This window comes from Papaver somniferum, chromosome 4 (genome assembly GCF_003573695.1).
Source record: "Papaver somniferum cultivar HN1 chromosome 4, ASM357369v1, whole genome shotgun sequence".
NCBI classification, from domain to species: domain Eukaryota; kingdom Viridiplantae; phylum Streptophyta; class Magnoliopsida; order Ranunculales; family Papaveraceae; genus Papaver; species Papaver somniferum.
This window is the reverse complement of record NC_039361.1, coordinates 22977137-22993311: the sequence shown is the minus strand read 5'-3', so window position 1 is coordinate 22993311 and position 16175 is coordinate 22977137. Positions and strand designations below refer to the sequence as shown.

General features: G+C 37.1%; 1 protein-coding gene and 1 long non-coding RNA gene across 2 annotated transcripts; both read left to right on the top strand.

The window, feature by feature from the left end:
• The first annotated feature begins 9646 nt into the window (after nt 1–9646).
• On the top strand, nt 9647–11021 carry LOC113273612. Its single transcript, XR_003322518.1, has 2 exons — nt 9647–9776; nt 10514–11021. It is a non-coding gene; the product is annotated as an uncharacterized LOC113273612 (long non-coding RNA).
• A 716-nt stretch (nt 11022–11737) lies between these two features.
• LOC113273611 lies at nt 11738–13237 on the top strand. The gene is made up of 2 exons (XM_026523270.1): nt 11738–11839; nt 11974–13237. Exon 2 carries the CDS (start codon nt 12025–12027, stop codon nt 13207–13209), a length of 1185 nt encoding a protein of 394 aa, XP_026379055.1. The 5' UTR covers nt 11738–11839; nt 11974–12024; the 3' UTR covers nt 13210–13237.
• Nucleotides 13238–16175: the final 2938 nt, after the last annotated feature.

Sequence of the window (16175 nt, the reverse complement as noted above, 5' to 3'; positions counted from 1 at the left end):
ATGTGAGAAATTCCACAGCTGCTTATCTTTTCATATTCCACATTTATCACACGTACTCTCTTTTCCATTTATTTCTTGACACGTCTTCTGTAACCGCTACTTTTCAACCGCTCACGTCTCTTCGTCTTAATGGTGTTTATTTTTTTGAGTAAAAAATTTTCTTTGTATACTCTTCTCCCCCCCTTTTTCCACTTTTATTTTTACTTTCTCTTCTTTTTTTATTCTCTCATCTCTGCAACTCTGTTATTCTTCTACAAATTCTGCTACTGTAATTTTTTCTTCCTTCAATCCTTTTACTTTCCATACATTCCCATACTCTATATTCAAACATGGCTCCAAGTGTCATAGATATGACAAGAATTTACAAGATGTCCAAAAAGATCTTGCTGATAAAGGTTTTACACTCTCCACCATTCCTGGTGAGAATGCCAAATCAATTCTTTCTGTCAAGCTTTTCTCTAATCAAAATTGTGATGATCAATCAATCATAATTTCGCTAGGTCAGATTCTCGCAGGTCTCCCTATTCCTCTTTATAACCCAGATCTTCCTTTATTTTATGAAATTCTCGCTCATTCGGGATTTTCGCGGGCCATCTTCCAACTAAGTGGGGACTACATCAGTCTGATGTTAGAGTTCGCTAATCGTGGTGCTGGTAGAGGATCTCTTTACTCCAAAGAACTTAGGGATCCAAAATTCGCAAACCTAGAGATAGTTGCTGAGAAGTATACAATGGCGAATTTCTTTGAAAACTACGAACTTATCTCCATGAAGAAAGAGAATACTCGCTGGGGTATTCGATTAAGAAGAAAAGATAACATTGATGAAGCAAAAATTCTTATGCAAGATATTGACTGGCATTCTGGTAAAAACACAACTCCTCGCATATCCAAAGATGATAAATGGTGTGTTTTTCCTTTAATGCTAAAGGGACCCTACATTGCTGGATCAAACGTTCTTCCTGCGAATCTCGCTGCATATCAACCTTGGGTTTTCTCTTGGACCGAGAAGGAGAAAGAGGTATGTTTCTCCCCTTTAACCCATTTTATATTTCTTTATTGATTTTTACTATTCTGTTCGCTAACTCTTGCGACATTCGCAGATCCAAAAACTAAAGGATAGTTATAGCAGGACTGGGAAATATAGTGCTCTGTTAGCTCTTCGCTCATACACAGATGAGGTAAGAAATTTTCTCTTATGACTTTAAATAGTATTGTTACTTTCATGCTTCCATTTATTATTTCTATCTGTGTGTGAAGATTATTACTGAAGTAGAAGAATCTGCTGATGCTGCGAAGATTGGTGATAAAGGTAAAGGTGCTCTTCACAGGGAAAAATCAACTGGTCCTCCTCCAAAGAAAAGAAAAGTTCGTTCTTCTTCTCCTTCAAACGTTCTTCCTAACGAAAATTCCGAAAGTGACAAGGGTGATGAGGATAACGATGATCTTGCTGCAACTGAAGATTCTCCACCTAAGTCTTCTATGGCTAAGCTTTCTGGCCTCTTTTCTGATTCTCTATAAGGAATGGGAGATACCAAATCGCAAATACCTGCAAATCTCTCGCCACCCTTTCTGATGTCCCTTTACTAGATGGTGATAGCTCTCTTCGTGGAGTTTCTAGACCAGTGGCTCCCGACTTCTTGCATTCTCTCAATAGTCTGGTATACTTTTATCTTTTTACTTCTTCATTGTTATAACTCAAAATCTCTTTCTATATTAATATTTTTTATTTCTTTTCGCAGGCTGGAAAAGCTCCTTTTGCTGTTGCCTCAGATCTAGAGAGAAGACGCGAAAATCTTGAAAAGAAGAATCTTCAATTTCGCAAAAAGAATGAAGAATTGGAAGCTGAAGTTAAAGGTCTTCGCGAGAAAAATAGACAATTAAAAATTGATTCTTCCTCGTATAAGAACAAAATTTCTAGTCTTCAACAAGCTAATAATCATCTTTACGGTATGTTACTTTTCTCTTTTCTCTTTATTCATTCATCATGTTGTTTTATCTTATTTAAATGATCTTTTTTGCAGACATTTATGGTCTTTCTGATGAAGCTACCCTTCTTCGCTCATTTCCTAATGCCTTGGATAATGATACCCTTCTTGAACGTCTTAACAATTCCTTAAATAGCTTCTCAAATGATAGAATTTCATCTCTTTCTCTAAATGAACTTAGATCAAAATTTCGCCTCTTAGAAATTGATCATAGATCCAGTTTAGGCTTAGCCAACAGATTTAAGCATCTCCTTATTGATTCCAAAGAGAAAACCAATGAGTTAAGAACCAAAATTAGCGGTCTCATAGATGATAAGGATCATATCTCTGATCAAGGTGCCAAGGCTTTGGCGAAATTCCAAGAGGCTCTCCTTGAAGTTCAAGTTGAGCGAGATGAAGCTAACCGCAAGAATATTGAACTCTGCGGAAGGGAAAATCAAATTCGTTCTCGTCTTCTCATAAGTAGTAAGGATGAATTTGTCTGGGCTGCGAAAATTTTAGATGATGCTAGAAAAGATTTAGGCGTAAATGTTAGTCTCCAAGTTGAACATACAACCTTTATTAGGGACATGATTTCTTACAGAGAAGGTTGCTAATTGCTCTTCTTTACTAATATTTTGTTTCTTATGAATTTTCATCAAGTTAATAATTGGTTGTCTTTTGTTCGCAGATTCTGAAAATAAATATCGTGAAAAGATTGAAGAACTTGAAGCTGAAAAGTAGGAACTCGCAAAGAATCTTTCTTCTCGCAACGACAAGTATTCTAGATTGAAGAATCAAATCAAGATCACCGTAGCGAATTTTAAGAATGACGCTATGCATTTTCGCAACCAAACCATTCAAATGGTTTGTGATGATCATAATATCCCACATTCTGATTATCCTTGTCTTTTAGAAGAAATCCCACAGAATACTCCCAGTTTGATTATCTCTGATAGCGAAGCTGACGATGAAGAATCTGATATTGATGGAAGTTCTGATGGTGATGAAGATTCTGACACAGATGAAGAAGGAAACAAGTCTGATGAAGATAACGAAGAATTAACCAAGAAATAGTCTTTACTTCTTTCTTTGATTCTTTGTAATACTTGTACATTTATTTCTTCTTTCTATATATTTGTGTTTCTTTCATTTTGACCTGCGTAATGAAAAAATTCTTCTTTGCAATACAGTTAATCAATATAATCATTAATTCTTGAATTTTTGAGTAAATCTCTCATATGGAGATAAATAACATTTTCTAATTTCATACATTCCCATACTTGCCTCTGTTATTTGAATCCAAATGAGAGATTTCATAAATTTCTTATTGTATAATTTCGCAACCTTTTGCGAAGTGAATTTTGTTTCTTTTCAAAATCTCATTCCTGTGTGGTCTTATTTTGCCTTCCTAATTAAAGGTCTTATTATGCCACCTCTTGTCATTGCGACAAAATCGCAGGACGTCCTTGCATTTTCATGCAAAAACCCATTGATCTTGCCTTAACTTTTTCTTTTGTATTATGGCCTCTTCAGGAATGTTGCGACAATATGACAGGCCTAAATATTCTTGCGAAAATAAAGCCCCATGACATTGCCGTCTTGCGACGAAATCGCAGGACGTCTTCGCACTTTCATGCGAAAACCCATTGATCTCGTCTTATCTTTTTCTTTTGTATTATTGCCTCTTCAGGATTGTTGCACAAATATGACAAGCCTTAATATCCTTGCGAATAAAAAGCCTCATGACATTTGCGTCTTAAGACACTTATCAGCTCCCTAATGGAGGGTGCCGCCCTTATCTCCCCCTGGTTGCCCCTTCAAGGAGGCGTACTTCTACCATACAAGGTTATCCTCCCATCCAGTCTTAACAACAACCAGTTGTTTTCGCAGCCTCTTATCCCTTTTACCTATAGGGCTTATGGTTACGAGACTGCACCCTAAGTGGGGTTTTCTTCAGGCCGAGTGCAGTATAAGCCAAGACTTGTCAAGAATGGCAAGGACGCTTCAAACGCCCCGGCACTCTTGACTCAACCGTGTACCTCGGCGCCTTGATCAGATCTGCACTCCTTGGGAGAGTCCTTATTACCTTAGTCGCCCAACCTAAGTCATATGCTTAAGTTGAGAATCCAAGGTGCCTCTCCTGGATTGGCTTTATTGACCCCAAATCTCCATGACTCAGGTTCCGGTGGCGGTGTAGCCTTTCCCTGAGCCATGTAACAGGTACCCCCTAATATGACGTACTTTAGGTCTTACATTTGCCTCTTGCAAAATTGTATTCGCGAACTAGGGTGTACGCCATAAAGGTTCGCCTCTTTCTCTTTTGTCATTCTTCTCTGATTATTTTCTGTAAAATTCATTATCTCTGCGAGAGTCTCGCAAATCATTATATTGTATCTGAATTTCGCAATCTCAATTTTGTTGTTCAATCAAATGTATTTTTGAGAATTTTACTTATTGCGAGATTATCGCAACAACTTAACCATTCATACATTTCTTTTTTTTATTACCTTTGCCATCCTCTGCTTCTTTATTATTTTCTGCTACTGCTTCCTTGGTAATGGTATGTTCATCCTTTTTATTCTGAGCTAGCATTAATTTCGCAACATCTCTTCTCCTTTCTTTTCGATTGTATCCACCAACCTCTCACTTCTTTGTACGTCTTTGATTTTGTGTCGCCAGTTTTCCTTCTTGTTTGCTCTTCCTTCGCAAGATTCTATCTCAGTTTCGTAACATCTCTTTCCTTCAACCCAATCTCCTTTTATGATTCCTACACCATTGGGGTGAGGGAATTTGATGCATTGGTGGAAAGTTAAAGCTACACCTAGAATCCCATGTAGCCAAGGTCGACCAATTAATGCATTGTAGGGTGATTCTACATCAACGACACAAAATGAGATTTCAGAAGATATTCCCTTCAATGGAATTTTCATAGTAACCTCCCCTTTAGGCTTGTTAGCAGTACCATTAAAACCATATATCTTATATGTTGATGGTATGAGATCATCATCTCTTCCACCCATGGTTTTATAAGTATGATAAAATAAGATGTTCACAGAGCTTCCAGTATCGACTAGAATTTTATTGATTGCCCATGAATCTTCAGCTTCATCATCCTCACCTTCTTTCGGTTTTGGATTAATTTCTAATTTTATTACCAATGGATTGTCATGCACCTCTTCTCCTTCGGGAATTTCTTCTGCGGTAAAAGAAATGATCTGTTTTTGCCATTCCTCTAGTCGCGAGATTTTCGCAATATTCATAATTTCTCTTCCATTATTATCTCTTGCGAACACTCTACTCAAAATATTATCATGAAAATCTTAAATTGTCTTATATGAATGTACGATAGAGTGACAGAATAGATTTTTTACTTTTGCACCAACTTCTATGAAGAATGTTTCTTTCTTTTTCATCGTATTCACTTTGTGATGTTCTGGCGGTGGTGGTAATGGTTGAGATTGAGGATGCCCTACCAGAAAGTCGTTTAGTTTTCCTTGATCTATCATTCTCAAAATAATTCTCTTTACATTTCTGCAATCATTTGTGGTATGTCCATGAAAATGATGATAAGAACAAAATTCATGACTTCTGTGGTTTGGGGGTGGTTCCGTTCCCATGTTCCATGGTGTTGGTATATTCTCCATCAAAATTATAGCTTCCCATATCTTCTCCACACTTTCATTTAGAGGTGGCATCTTGATTTCTTCCCATATTACCTTGTGACCTCCTTGTCCTCTATTAAAGTTTGGTCTTTGACCTCCATAAGTTTCTTGCGGTTGATCGATTCTTTGAATCTTGTTATTTCCTCCACGATTGTAGAAATTTCTTTCTCTTTCATACTCTTCTTGATCTCGGCTCCCCACAACTACCAACTTCTGCTGATTGTTACCTGTCACCTTTTCTTGTTGTACTTGCGAAGTATTCGCCACTGTGTTTATTAGCTTGGGTAATAATCTTGCATTCGCCGTTTGTGAGATGGTGTTTGCAACTGGATATGATTCCATTTCATTTTGTCTTTCCTCTAAAGCAATGTATTCTTCTTGAAGTTCTCGCAATTCAGTCATTGTAATCGTATTCTTGACTCTGAAAATTTGGACATACAACAGGTTTGTTGCAAACATAGCATTGATAAATGACAATATGAGATATCTCTCATCTACACGGCCAGCCATTTCGCTACACATAGTTTTCCATCTTTCAGTCAAGTGTTTCAAACTTTCGCCAATCCTTTGTTTTAATCCAAACACATCTTCTATACCAGGTCGTGAAGAATTATTACTTATATATGCTCCCAAGAATGTGGTCTGCAAATGATTGAAGGAGGTTATTTTATTCTTTGGTAAACCTTCAAACCATTTTAACGCTTCTCCTGTTAAGCTGGATGCGAAATATTTGCACAATACCGCATCATGATTCTCCCATTGTAACATGCACCTCACATAATCTTTAATGTGCTGAATTGCACAAGTTGTTCCATCGAAAATGCTGGTTAATGCGGGCAAATTGCATTTCGGTAGTATTCCTCCTAATTGTACTTCCCTTGTAAATGGAGTTTTCGCAGCTTCTTATATTGCTTCATCCAATTGTATTCTACCTACTTCTCCTCTGTTATTTAGCATTCCTCTCATTTCTTCTAATTCTTTCAAGATTTGTTTATTTACACCTGAATCTTGACCCATTAGCCTCTTTAATTTGCTTCTTTTCTTCTGCATTCACGTCTATCTTCTCTTGCGAAATTTTGTATCTCTTCTTCATTATCCTCATCTCGTCTTCTTCTGCGATTCTCTTCCTCATCTCTATCTTGAATTCGCAAATGATGATGTCGTTCATTTTCCCCTCCATAATTTTGTTCATTTCTTATCAATTCAATTCGCTGTCTTTCAACCATTCTCTTTACTCTATCATACTCTTCATTGAGATTATCGTTATTCCGGTTTTGTATACGCCTTCTTTCTCGATTGTCATGATTGTTCTGGCGAATTGTCTCTTGAAGCTCTTGTTCTTCCATTTCCTCTCTCAATCTTTCACGTTCGCAGATTAAACGTGCTTGTTCAGCATTATGTCTTTCAATTTCTTCTTCAATTGTCTGTTGATTTCTTTGAGTTTCCCTCACATGTAAAATTCTTCTTCTTTCCTCTTGATTTCCTTCGCCATCTTGGTTATTTTGTCTCTGATTTTTCCCGTTCTCTTGATTTCCTCCAATTTGCCCATCATCAAAAGTTTCATTTTGTGGAATGTAACGATTATCAGTTCTTTCTCTATTTTCGCGATATTCTTCTTTAGGATTTGATGTTTCTTCTTGAATATTATTTCCATCATTGATTGTGGGTTAATTTCTCCTCATTTATCTTCTAGTCGATCTTGAATATGATTTTGTGATACTTCTCGATCTTCTATTCTGCAGTCTTATATTCTCCATCCTTAATTCGTGATTTTGCCTTGTTAAATTTACACGTTCTTCTGCCTCAGATCTTCTTTCTTCATGTATTCTTCGCCTCAATGTTTCTAACGCTCCAATTTCCTCATCTCCATGAATTATTCCTTAATCTACTTCTTGATTTCTCTCTTCCTTTCTATAACTTTTATTTTGTTGCTCTTCTTCTATTTCTTCTGCTGAATTTGATCGCCAAGTATGTACGCTCACTCTGTCATAATCTGTATTCCTCTCTTGAACTAGTGTTTGTTGAATTGGCGGTTGAATTAGATTTTCTCTATTATTTTTAATTCTTGTAGATTCTCCCATTTCACTTCTTTCTCTTCCAGCAATTCTTTTGCTTCTTCTAATAGTAGTCGGTTGTTCGGATGTATTTCTTCTTTTAGCCATTTCTTCAATGTTAACAGTATTGCAAGAAATTATGAAAAATTCTTAATCAATCACTTTAAATTTTCACAAATCTCAATATCAATCTTTAGCTTTTTCCAAAATAATCTTCAACTCCTCCCTGTTTCTAGCGCCATTATGTAGTTGCAGGAAATCCTACACTACACTCCTCATATGATTTCATTATTGATCAACTCATTTTTAGGTTTACACTCTTAATTTTATTGATTAATTTTTGAATGTTCTTACAAGAAAGATAAAGAAGTCAAGAATGATCTCTGCTCTGAACTTTCTCTCTCCTATTTACTTGTTTCTTACTCAAAAAGATCCCCTTCCTTTACAACTCGAATGACTATTTATAAGGAAATACATAGTGGATGACAGCTAATCTGTCCTTTATTTTCGGATATGGTTTGCGACATTCTCGCAACCTTACAAATGTTAATTTCGCAAGCTCTCATATTTTCGCAGGACTATCACATCTTTCTCATGATCCTTACTGACGTCGTTTCTGAAATTGTTCTGCGACGCTATTGTGTTGTACCATTGATAATTTCGCTGAGACATAATTGTTGCGAGATTCTGATCCTACATTGTATTAGAACAACACAAGTCCATAAGTTCGGTTCCTTCGCAAAATAAGGATATCACCGAACTTTAGTTTACGAAAATAATGAGAAGTCCACAAGTTCGGTTCGTTCGTAAAAATGTTAAGTTTTCTTTGTAACCGAACTCTACCTTTGGAACTTCGTAACCGAACTCTACCTAATTCACCAAGAAATAAATTTCGTAGTAACCGAACGTTTTCCAAATTGGATATATGCATATATAAGCCTAGTTCGGTTGATTCGCAAAATATGTTGAAGTTTGCGAACCAACCGAACTTCTAACACTAAGTTACTTTTAACCTGCAGTTCGGTTGGGAACTTGGTTGCATTGAAGTTTGCGAACTAACCGAACACACAAGATGTACCCAAATAAATTGTTAAGTTCAAAGTTCGGTTACCTACCATTTTATCCTAGGTAACCGAACATCACACTGTACGACCAAAACCTCAATTAACGAGCGAGTTCGGTAACCTGCGTGTTTGGAAAACATAACCGAACTACACTTTCAGGTGTGTTTGGTTACATGTTCTTGACATATGGTAACCGAACTGGCCCAAATCTACATAAAAAATTTCATTTTTTTGAAAGTTTGGAGTAATTCAACCAACATTATCTAAGTTTGAAGCATGGGTACCCAAATACCCTTCCTCCGGTTGTGGTTGGTAAAATCCATCGTTTTTCATGTTTTCCTTCTTCATCTTCTCTAACTTTACTCTCTCAATAATTCTACTTCTTTAAAAAAAAACATCTGATTTTTTAATCTCACTAATTATCTTTAACTTAATCATCTCACTAATCATTACACTAACTATTATTAACACTAACTAATCATCACCCAAAATTAATTAGGAGGGTAATTTAGATATTAATATAAATATCTAGATAAGGGGTGACCTAGATTTATTTCTAATGTCTTTACCCAAAATAAAATCATGGTCCAAGAAAAAACCATGGTCCCCAAAAATTCGTTCCAAGTCTAAGGTGGCATCAGTTTGGAGTCTCCGTGAAGCCTAGTGTAACTCGAAGCTAGGTTCATCTAACTAATATAAAGAAAAGATGGATTTTCGACCGTCGATTGATTCAACCGTGGCACAGAAATTGTCAAAAACACCCTTCCGTGTTTTCACGTTTTAGCATGCATTTAAGTAATAATGTAAAAGTAAGAAGGTTATATATGTAAGATAGTGACAGAAGGTGGATGGTTCGAATCTCGGCAACCAATTCTATTTTTGACTACATTTTCGACTTCAATTTTTGTTCTCTCTGCATCTAATTAGGTTAGAACCTAATCAGAGAGACGGAGTTTCGACGAAGAAATCAAGGATCTTCATATCCTCTACTCGAGCCAAAATTTCAATCACAGAAACAATCTCACAAAGGTATTGTATACTTCTCTCTTATTTTATAGGTTTTATTAGGGATTGAGATGATTTAGCTTTAATCATCGGTCGAAATGTTTGTTTTTGATTGTCATGCTCAAAAATTGAGATGATTTTTGGGGTTTCGCTTTTTTAATTCTGTGTTTGATTTGTTTACCTGTAAATTTTTGTAAAAATCCACATTTGCTTTGCTAATAGTGAGATTTTTGAGGTTCTGAAAAATGAAATTTGGTGGATAAGTTTAAAGATTTTGTCATGTGGATAATTGATAGATAAATTTAGTAGTAACATTTGGTTTCTACTTAATGAGGTTGATAGTATGATTGGAATCTAACCTTATGTTCGTTGTACCATTCGATGTTTGAAGAAATGCCTGAAAGACAATGTAACCAATTTGTTATCTCACCTTTCCACTACTTTCTAACTCCTTTTCCTCCACTGTCACCATGAGTTAATGACATATTTGCTTATTTGTTTGTTACTGTGGAGTCTTCAGAACCTCATTAGACTACCCAGGCTTAGTGATTGTAACATTTGTAAACTCTCAATTGACTACGGCAGGATACAATGCATGGATTATGACCGTTCCCTTATTATGATAGATTCAAAGGGAGAACCTATGCAGAACAAACCATAATCCTATCATAGTAAGGATATTATAACCAAAAATTAATTTGACAATGATTTGACAAGAATCGACCGATTTTTACAATGTTTTTTTTTTATGTACAATGCAGCCTGCGAATGTAGATACATATATATGATAGATGAGCCAAATGCATATCTTGATTTGGAACAGTGTATAGTTGGCTCAAAAGTCATTAAGAGGTTTATCCTCCATGGAAAAAAGACTGCTTTTGTTGTCGGCCATGATCATCTAATGGCGACTTATCTTGCTGACTGATTGTGTATGAGGGGCAACCGTCTATTTGGCTGTACTGCGAATGTTCCTGAGTCTCCGTTAACTAGAGATGAACCTTTTCCTATCAAGTTGCAGTTCTAGCATGTTAAATTACTTTTCTATTTTCTTTTTCATTGTTAATGTTCAGCAACTCATGTTTCATACATTTTCTTTATGTGCTTCAAAATGTTTCTCAATTTCTTAAATTTAATTTAATGGTCACCGCAATAAAAGATTTTGATCTAAAAAGGATCAAGAGAAATGTCAAAAACACTTTGTGTAAATGGATATTTGTGATTGAAAAAACATTGAATGAAAAAAATTCAATTTTAGTTGGAACATAACGGCAGGCGCATTGTGCGTAATTCAGTATTTTGGGTCTTTGGGTGTAATTCGTTTCCAGTTTTTATATAATTATTTTTTTTTGCAGCCAAGATCCTATTCTGTTTCTTCTAATAGGGGCGTAGGTAGGTTTGTCTTCCGTGATTTTGAGTATCGTAACGGCAAGCGCATCGTGCATGCGTGTTATACTAGTATGTATAACCGCAACTAGCCCATGCCTGTTGATTCGTATCTGCTTATGTAGTCACAATTGTTACCATCTCTTGATCACAAGATATTTATTGTACGTAGAGCTCACACGACATAAGACAGTTTTCCTTGAGCTTCCTTTTCTATTCATGGCAATGTTCTTCTCTGTACAAACTTGGCTTAAAAGCTGGTCTTTGGCATAAACTGTACAAAGGCGTGGGGTGTCTTTATGAACCTCCACGAGCAACTCCTTTTCTTCTGTTAGATATCAAAAAGGGAAAAAACACCCGCCATTTAAAGGGAGTACTACTGTAATTCTAACTGACAAATACAAAACTGGGTCCCACAAATAATGGGATATTTCCGTGGGTCCCGTTTCTCTCCTCCTATTATATTCTCAGTGTTTCTAAAGTAAAAGAGAAGTGGTGTTTTTGTGGAGTCGGTGGTGTTGTTTATGGCTGTCAAAAACTATTGTCCACTGACCAAGCATTTTTAATCATAATACAAGCATTTTTAGTGTTCGTGGAGCAAAAATCAAGTGGTGGGTAACAAGTAACAACAACCAGATGGGTTCGCACAATTCCAACTGGTTGATTAAAATTCATCTCTCTCCTTCTCTCTCTCTCATAATGTACGACTCCATTTCTCTCCTTCTCCCTACCTGAGTTCTTGACTGCTGTTCTTTTCCGGCTTCTTCTAGCCGTTTTTTTTAGTCGTTTGTTGTCTTTTAGCCCCTAACGGTTCTTTCTTACCTGATTCCTACAGGATTTTATGCCGGATCTTTAGCTCTTATTCCTGTTTCTTTATTTTCTCTCCATGAATCACATTAAAACGAAGGCAATCATTGATAATATTGGCATCTCAACAATCACTAACAACTCAGGCGACACAAGTATCATAAATATCACCACCATCACTAATCATACTCCCATCTCAATATCTGCTGAAGGTTTCAGCAACAATATGAGCAATTACATTACCAATTACATCAACACCACTACGAACAATCCCACCCTCAGTATGACTCTTTCAGACTCAATCTATTCTACATCTGATAGAAATTTCGAACCAGATATACAATCTACTCATTTCAAGCTAAACTTCCAATTAGCTTCCTCTGGAAATTGCTATCAAGCTGCTACTTTCTACTCAACACCATTTCAACTCAATAATTTTGATTGTATGTTAATCCTTTTACAAGAGATTGATAACTATTCTATTCCACCTAAGAAAAACAATCCTCAGACATCTCAAGATTGCAACCTTAACATTAATATCAGTATTCACAATTATCAGAAGGAAATCATTCAAAACATAAACATTTTGGCTTTCAATAAACATTCACCCAAATTTCAACTTAAAGCAAGGAATAGAAATTGTTCACCTAAAGTTATCACCAAACAAAGAAATATTGAATCCAAAGTGAGAAATACCCACAAAATAAACAAACACCACCACAAATCTAAACATAGAACCTATTGTTTCTTAGAGAGCAGAAGTAAAATGACAAGAACCAAATTTTCCTTACTGGTGGAAGAGGCGGGTCTTGCTCCGAGTTCCCTGGCTGACTCTCCGGGTTCGGCTTCGAGTCATCGGAACTCTAGATACACCAGATTTTCTCACAGGTACTGGAGTTTGATTCTCATTACCGAGGCCCACAGCATTAGCATCAACTTCATTGGGAGTACCACTAGAAGTCTTCAACGAAGGTGCAGAATCTTCCATCTCATGCTCTTATTCTGGATCGACGGAAGGATGCGTAGCCGGCTCAGCAGTTGGAACGGTGGAGGCACTAGTCCTTGGATTCTCAAACCAACCAAATATTGCTCGACCAATTCTCCCCGTGGCAGGACACAAAGAGTCCATCACCCGAAAGCGCATTGGCTCATCATGATGCAAAGGCTGGCCAGCCAGTTGACGAATCATCATCCTCTCATGTGCATCAAGAGTGATGGACTAATACCCAACCCGACTTATACCAGATACCAAAAACCGATCTGATACAACAACTACACACTCATGAACCTCAAAAGGGACATATTTGGGATGAAATGCATACAAAACCAATGATCCCTCGAACCCATTTGAGGATGCTTGGCAGATTTTGGAATTCCAGTGACATAACAACACTCAACATCATTACCTTCTCTAGTAGCATTCCGCTTTCTTTCATCAGTCGCATGTACATTGTTATTTCTAACCTCACTTTGGGAATTCAACTCAGCAAAAGGATTGCTAGTATCTTGATTTATCGGATCAGGCTTGGGTTGATTGAAGTGCTGACGAAGGCGTTCTACTGGCGAATCCATCAGCAACTCATGCACAATCCCCGGTGGCCCTTCTTCCTGCAGACACTCTTCTACCTTCACTTCATAGTTATGTTGCAGATCATCCAAATACCATGTAAAATCCCTCTCATTCCTAGGCGATTCACAACCCTGTGGAAATCCAATTCCATGGGGCAACCGAGTTACACAATGCTCCCGCGGAAACCAGTGAATTCGTGGTTCTTCTTCAACCTCGATCATCTTCTGCTTACCCTTTCGATCTACACTTGCATTAGCAGCAGCCATGGTGATGAGAGGAAAATTTTTTCGTTCCAGATAGAGAAAAAGAAAGCAGACGCAAAGAATAAGAAACTGAAGCATTTTTCCCAACCAACTGAAGCTCTTATATTGGATCTCACCGGTTGGAATTGGGGTGCATCAACATTAAGTGGCGACGGTTCCCAAAGATCAAAACCTTTCGTCTCCTTCACTCAAAAAATCAGCACAATCGTTTCATTTCTCTTACAACATACGCATAATTACCTACAGACTATGCAATGCAACTATGTTTCCTCTAGGTTCACTAATCCAAAATGCATTTGTTTGACAGATGAAATAAGGAGAACAACCGGCAATACACTTGGCATCTTACCCCATTCAGCGCCAATAACTATCCTTTTCTTCGCTCGTGCGGATCACATGATCACGACTCAGCCTCTCTTCTATATGAGTCGCTCAATCACCAAATCTGAGTGGAGGAGTACGCAACACCTAACAATGCAAAGGGCCACAACCAAGACCCATGAACATTGGGCTCACTCAAGGCACAATTTGTCTAAACTATTTACTCCTCTCAACAAAATTTCTTCTGTTGTTATACTGTATCTTATGCTTCTTAAAGTAGACGTAGGTGATGTTACTATTCATGCTAAATGTTATCATTTTAATAAATACCATACTAGTACTAAGGCTAAAAACTCTGAAACGCACTCCACTATAAGTAATCACGGGTTAATCAAATCATATAACCATCATATTGATGAGTGCCAAATATTGTATATATTTATCCCTTTTTATTGGCATTTAACTCATCTTTTGTGCAGTAATTCTACATTTTATCCCATATTCTGTATTTTCATTGTTTTCAAGAATAAATATTTTTCTTACTTAATTTTGCATTTTTAGGTTGTAAATAAAGTTTGGATGAATTGCGGAACGAAAAGAGCAGAAAAGTAGTGAAAAGCCGGAAGAAATTACGCAAGGAAGCCGCAAAGAATGGTGCGCACAAGACCAAAAAGCTAGGAATGGGCTCAAGAAGGAAGAATTGTTCTTAAAGAAGATATGGGCTTGGCATACCCAAGGCCCAAAACCCTTACCCAAACCCATTTTCTATATCCATACCCGCCTCCATTCTCAACCGTTAGATTGGATCCAACTCATCGTCCTACGGTCGCTCATTCATAGAGCATCAAAATCTGAAATCTCTGCCAAACACCACAGCGCTTAAATTCCAAGCCTTCAGATTAGATTGTATTTGAATCCAACGGTCGCTTCTATGCCTGTGCATCAAAATTAGATACTCCCGCTTTACACTACAGTACCTAACATCATCTAACACCGTTGACTTCGTTGTATTTCACAATCCGACGGTCGAAGTGATTCATCTCTTATATTACCGTTAGATCTACCAACCATATTTGCATCCAACGCTCAACGTTTCTGATCATCATCTCCGATGTACATGCTCCACAGTGAAAATTCCTATACCCTAAAAACCATCGAGAGTTTTTTCTCTCATTCCCTTCTTCTCTTCCGTTCTTCTCCCCCATTCCTCTGCAGAAACACCCATTCCGCCACCATCACCTCCACCTGCTACTTCCACTGCCATCGCCACCACCTACACCAACTACCACCAACTCCACCATCTCCATCATTACCCGACACGACCCATCCCCCTAATTCGAAGTGCTTTAACCTCTCTCACCAACTGACCTAGGTGAGGGTTGATAAAACACCTCAAATTAGGGAGCAATTGTAGCGATTGGGAGCAGGAGAAGAACCGAGAGAGGCAGAGAAGACATGGGGCGACGTCAATTCAAAGTTTTGGTGAGTAAATTTCGGAAATTGAAAACCCTAATTTCAATTCTAGGGTTTCGGAAAAATTGGGTATTTGGTGATATAAATAGGGGGTGATGTAGAGCAGAGAGAGGGTGTTCTTGGGCTAGCCAAGATTCCCCCAAATTTGGGTTAGTGTATGTTTAATTTTAATTTTCAATTTCAACTTCAAATCAATTTAAATCTTTAGGGTTATGTTTAATTTGTTCTCAATTCTGTTATTTTGTGCTGTTTAATTCTTGTTGTTATATTTCTGTTTAATATTTGCTGTTTTTATAATTCCATGACCTGTTTAATTTCTGAATACCATGTCCTGTTACTTGATGTTTAATGCTTACTGTTCCTATTCTTCTTATGTTTTGCTCACTGTAATTCCTGTTCTTGTTCTGTTTAAGTGTCCAGTTTAGTGTTCTGTTTAGGGTTCATGTTTAGATTAATATTGTTCATTGTTCCTGTTTGTCCCCTGTTAATGATAATCCTGTTAGTGTTAATTCTGTTTAATGTTAATGTTAGTTTAAATGCTCAAATGTTAAGTTTGTTCATTGTGAAGTGATGGAATGTTAGGTTAGAAGCCTTGAAGCATTG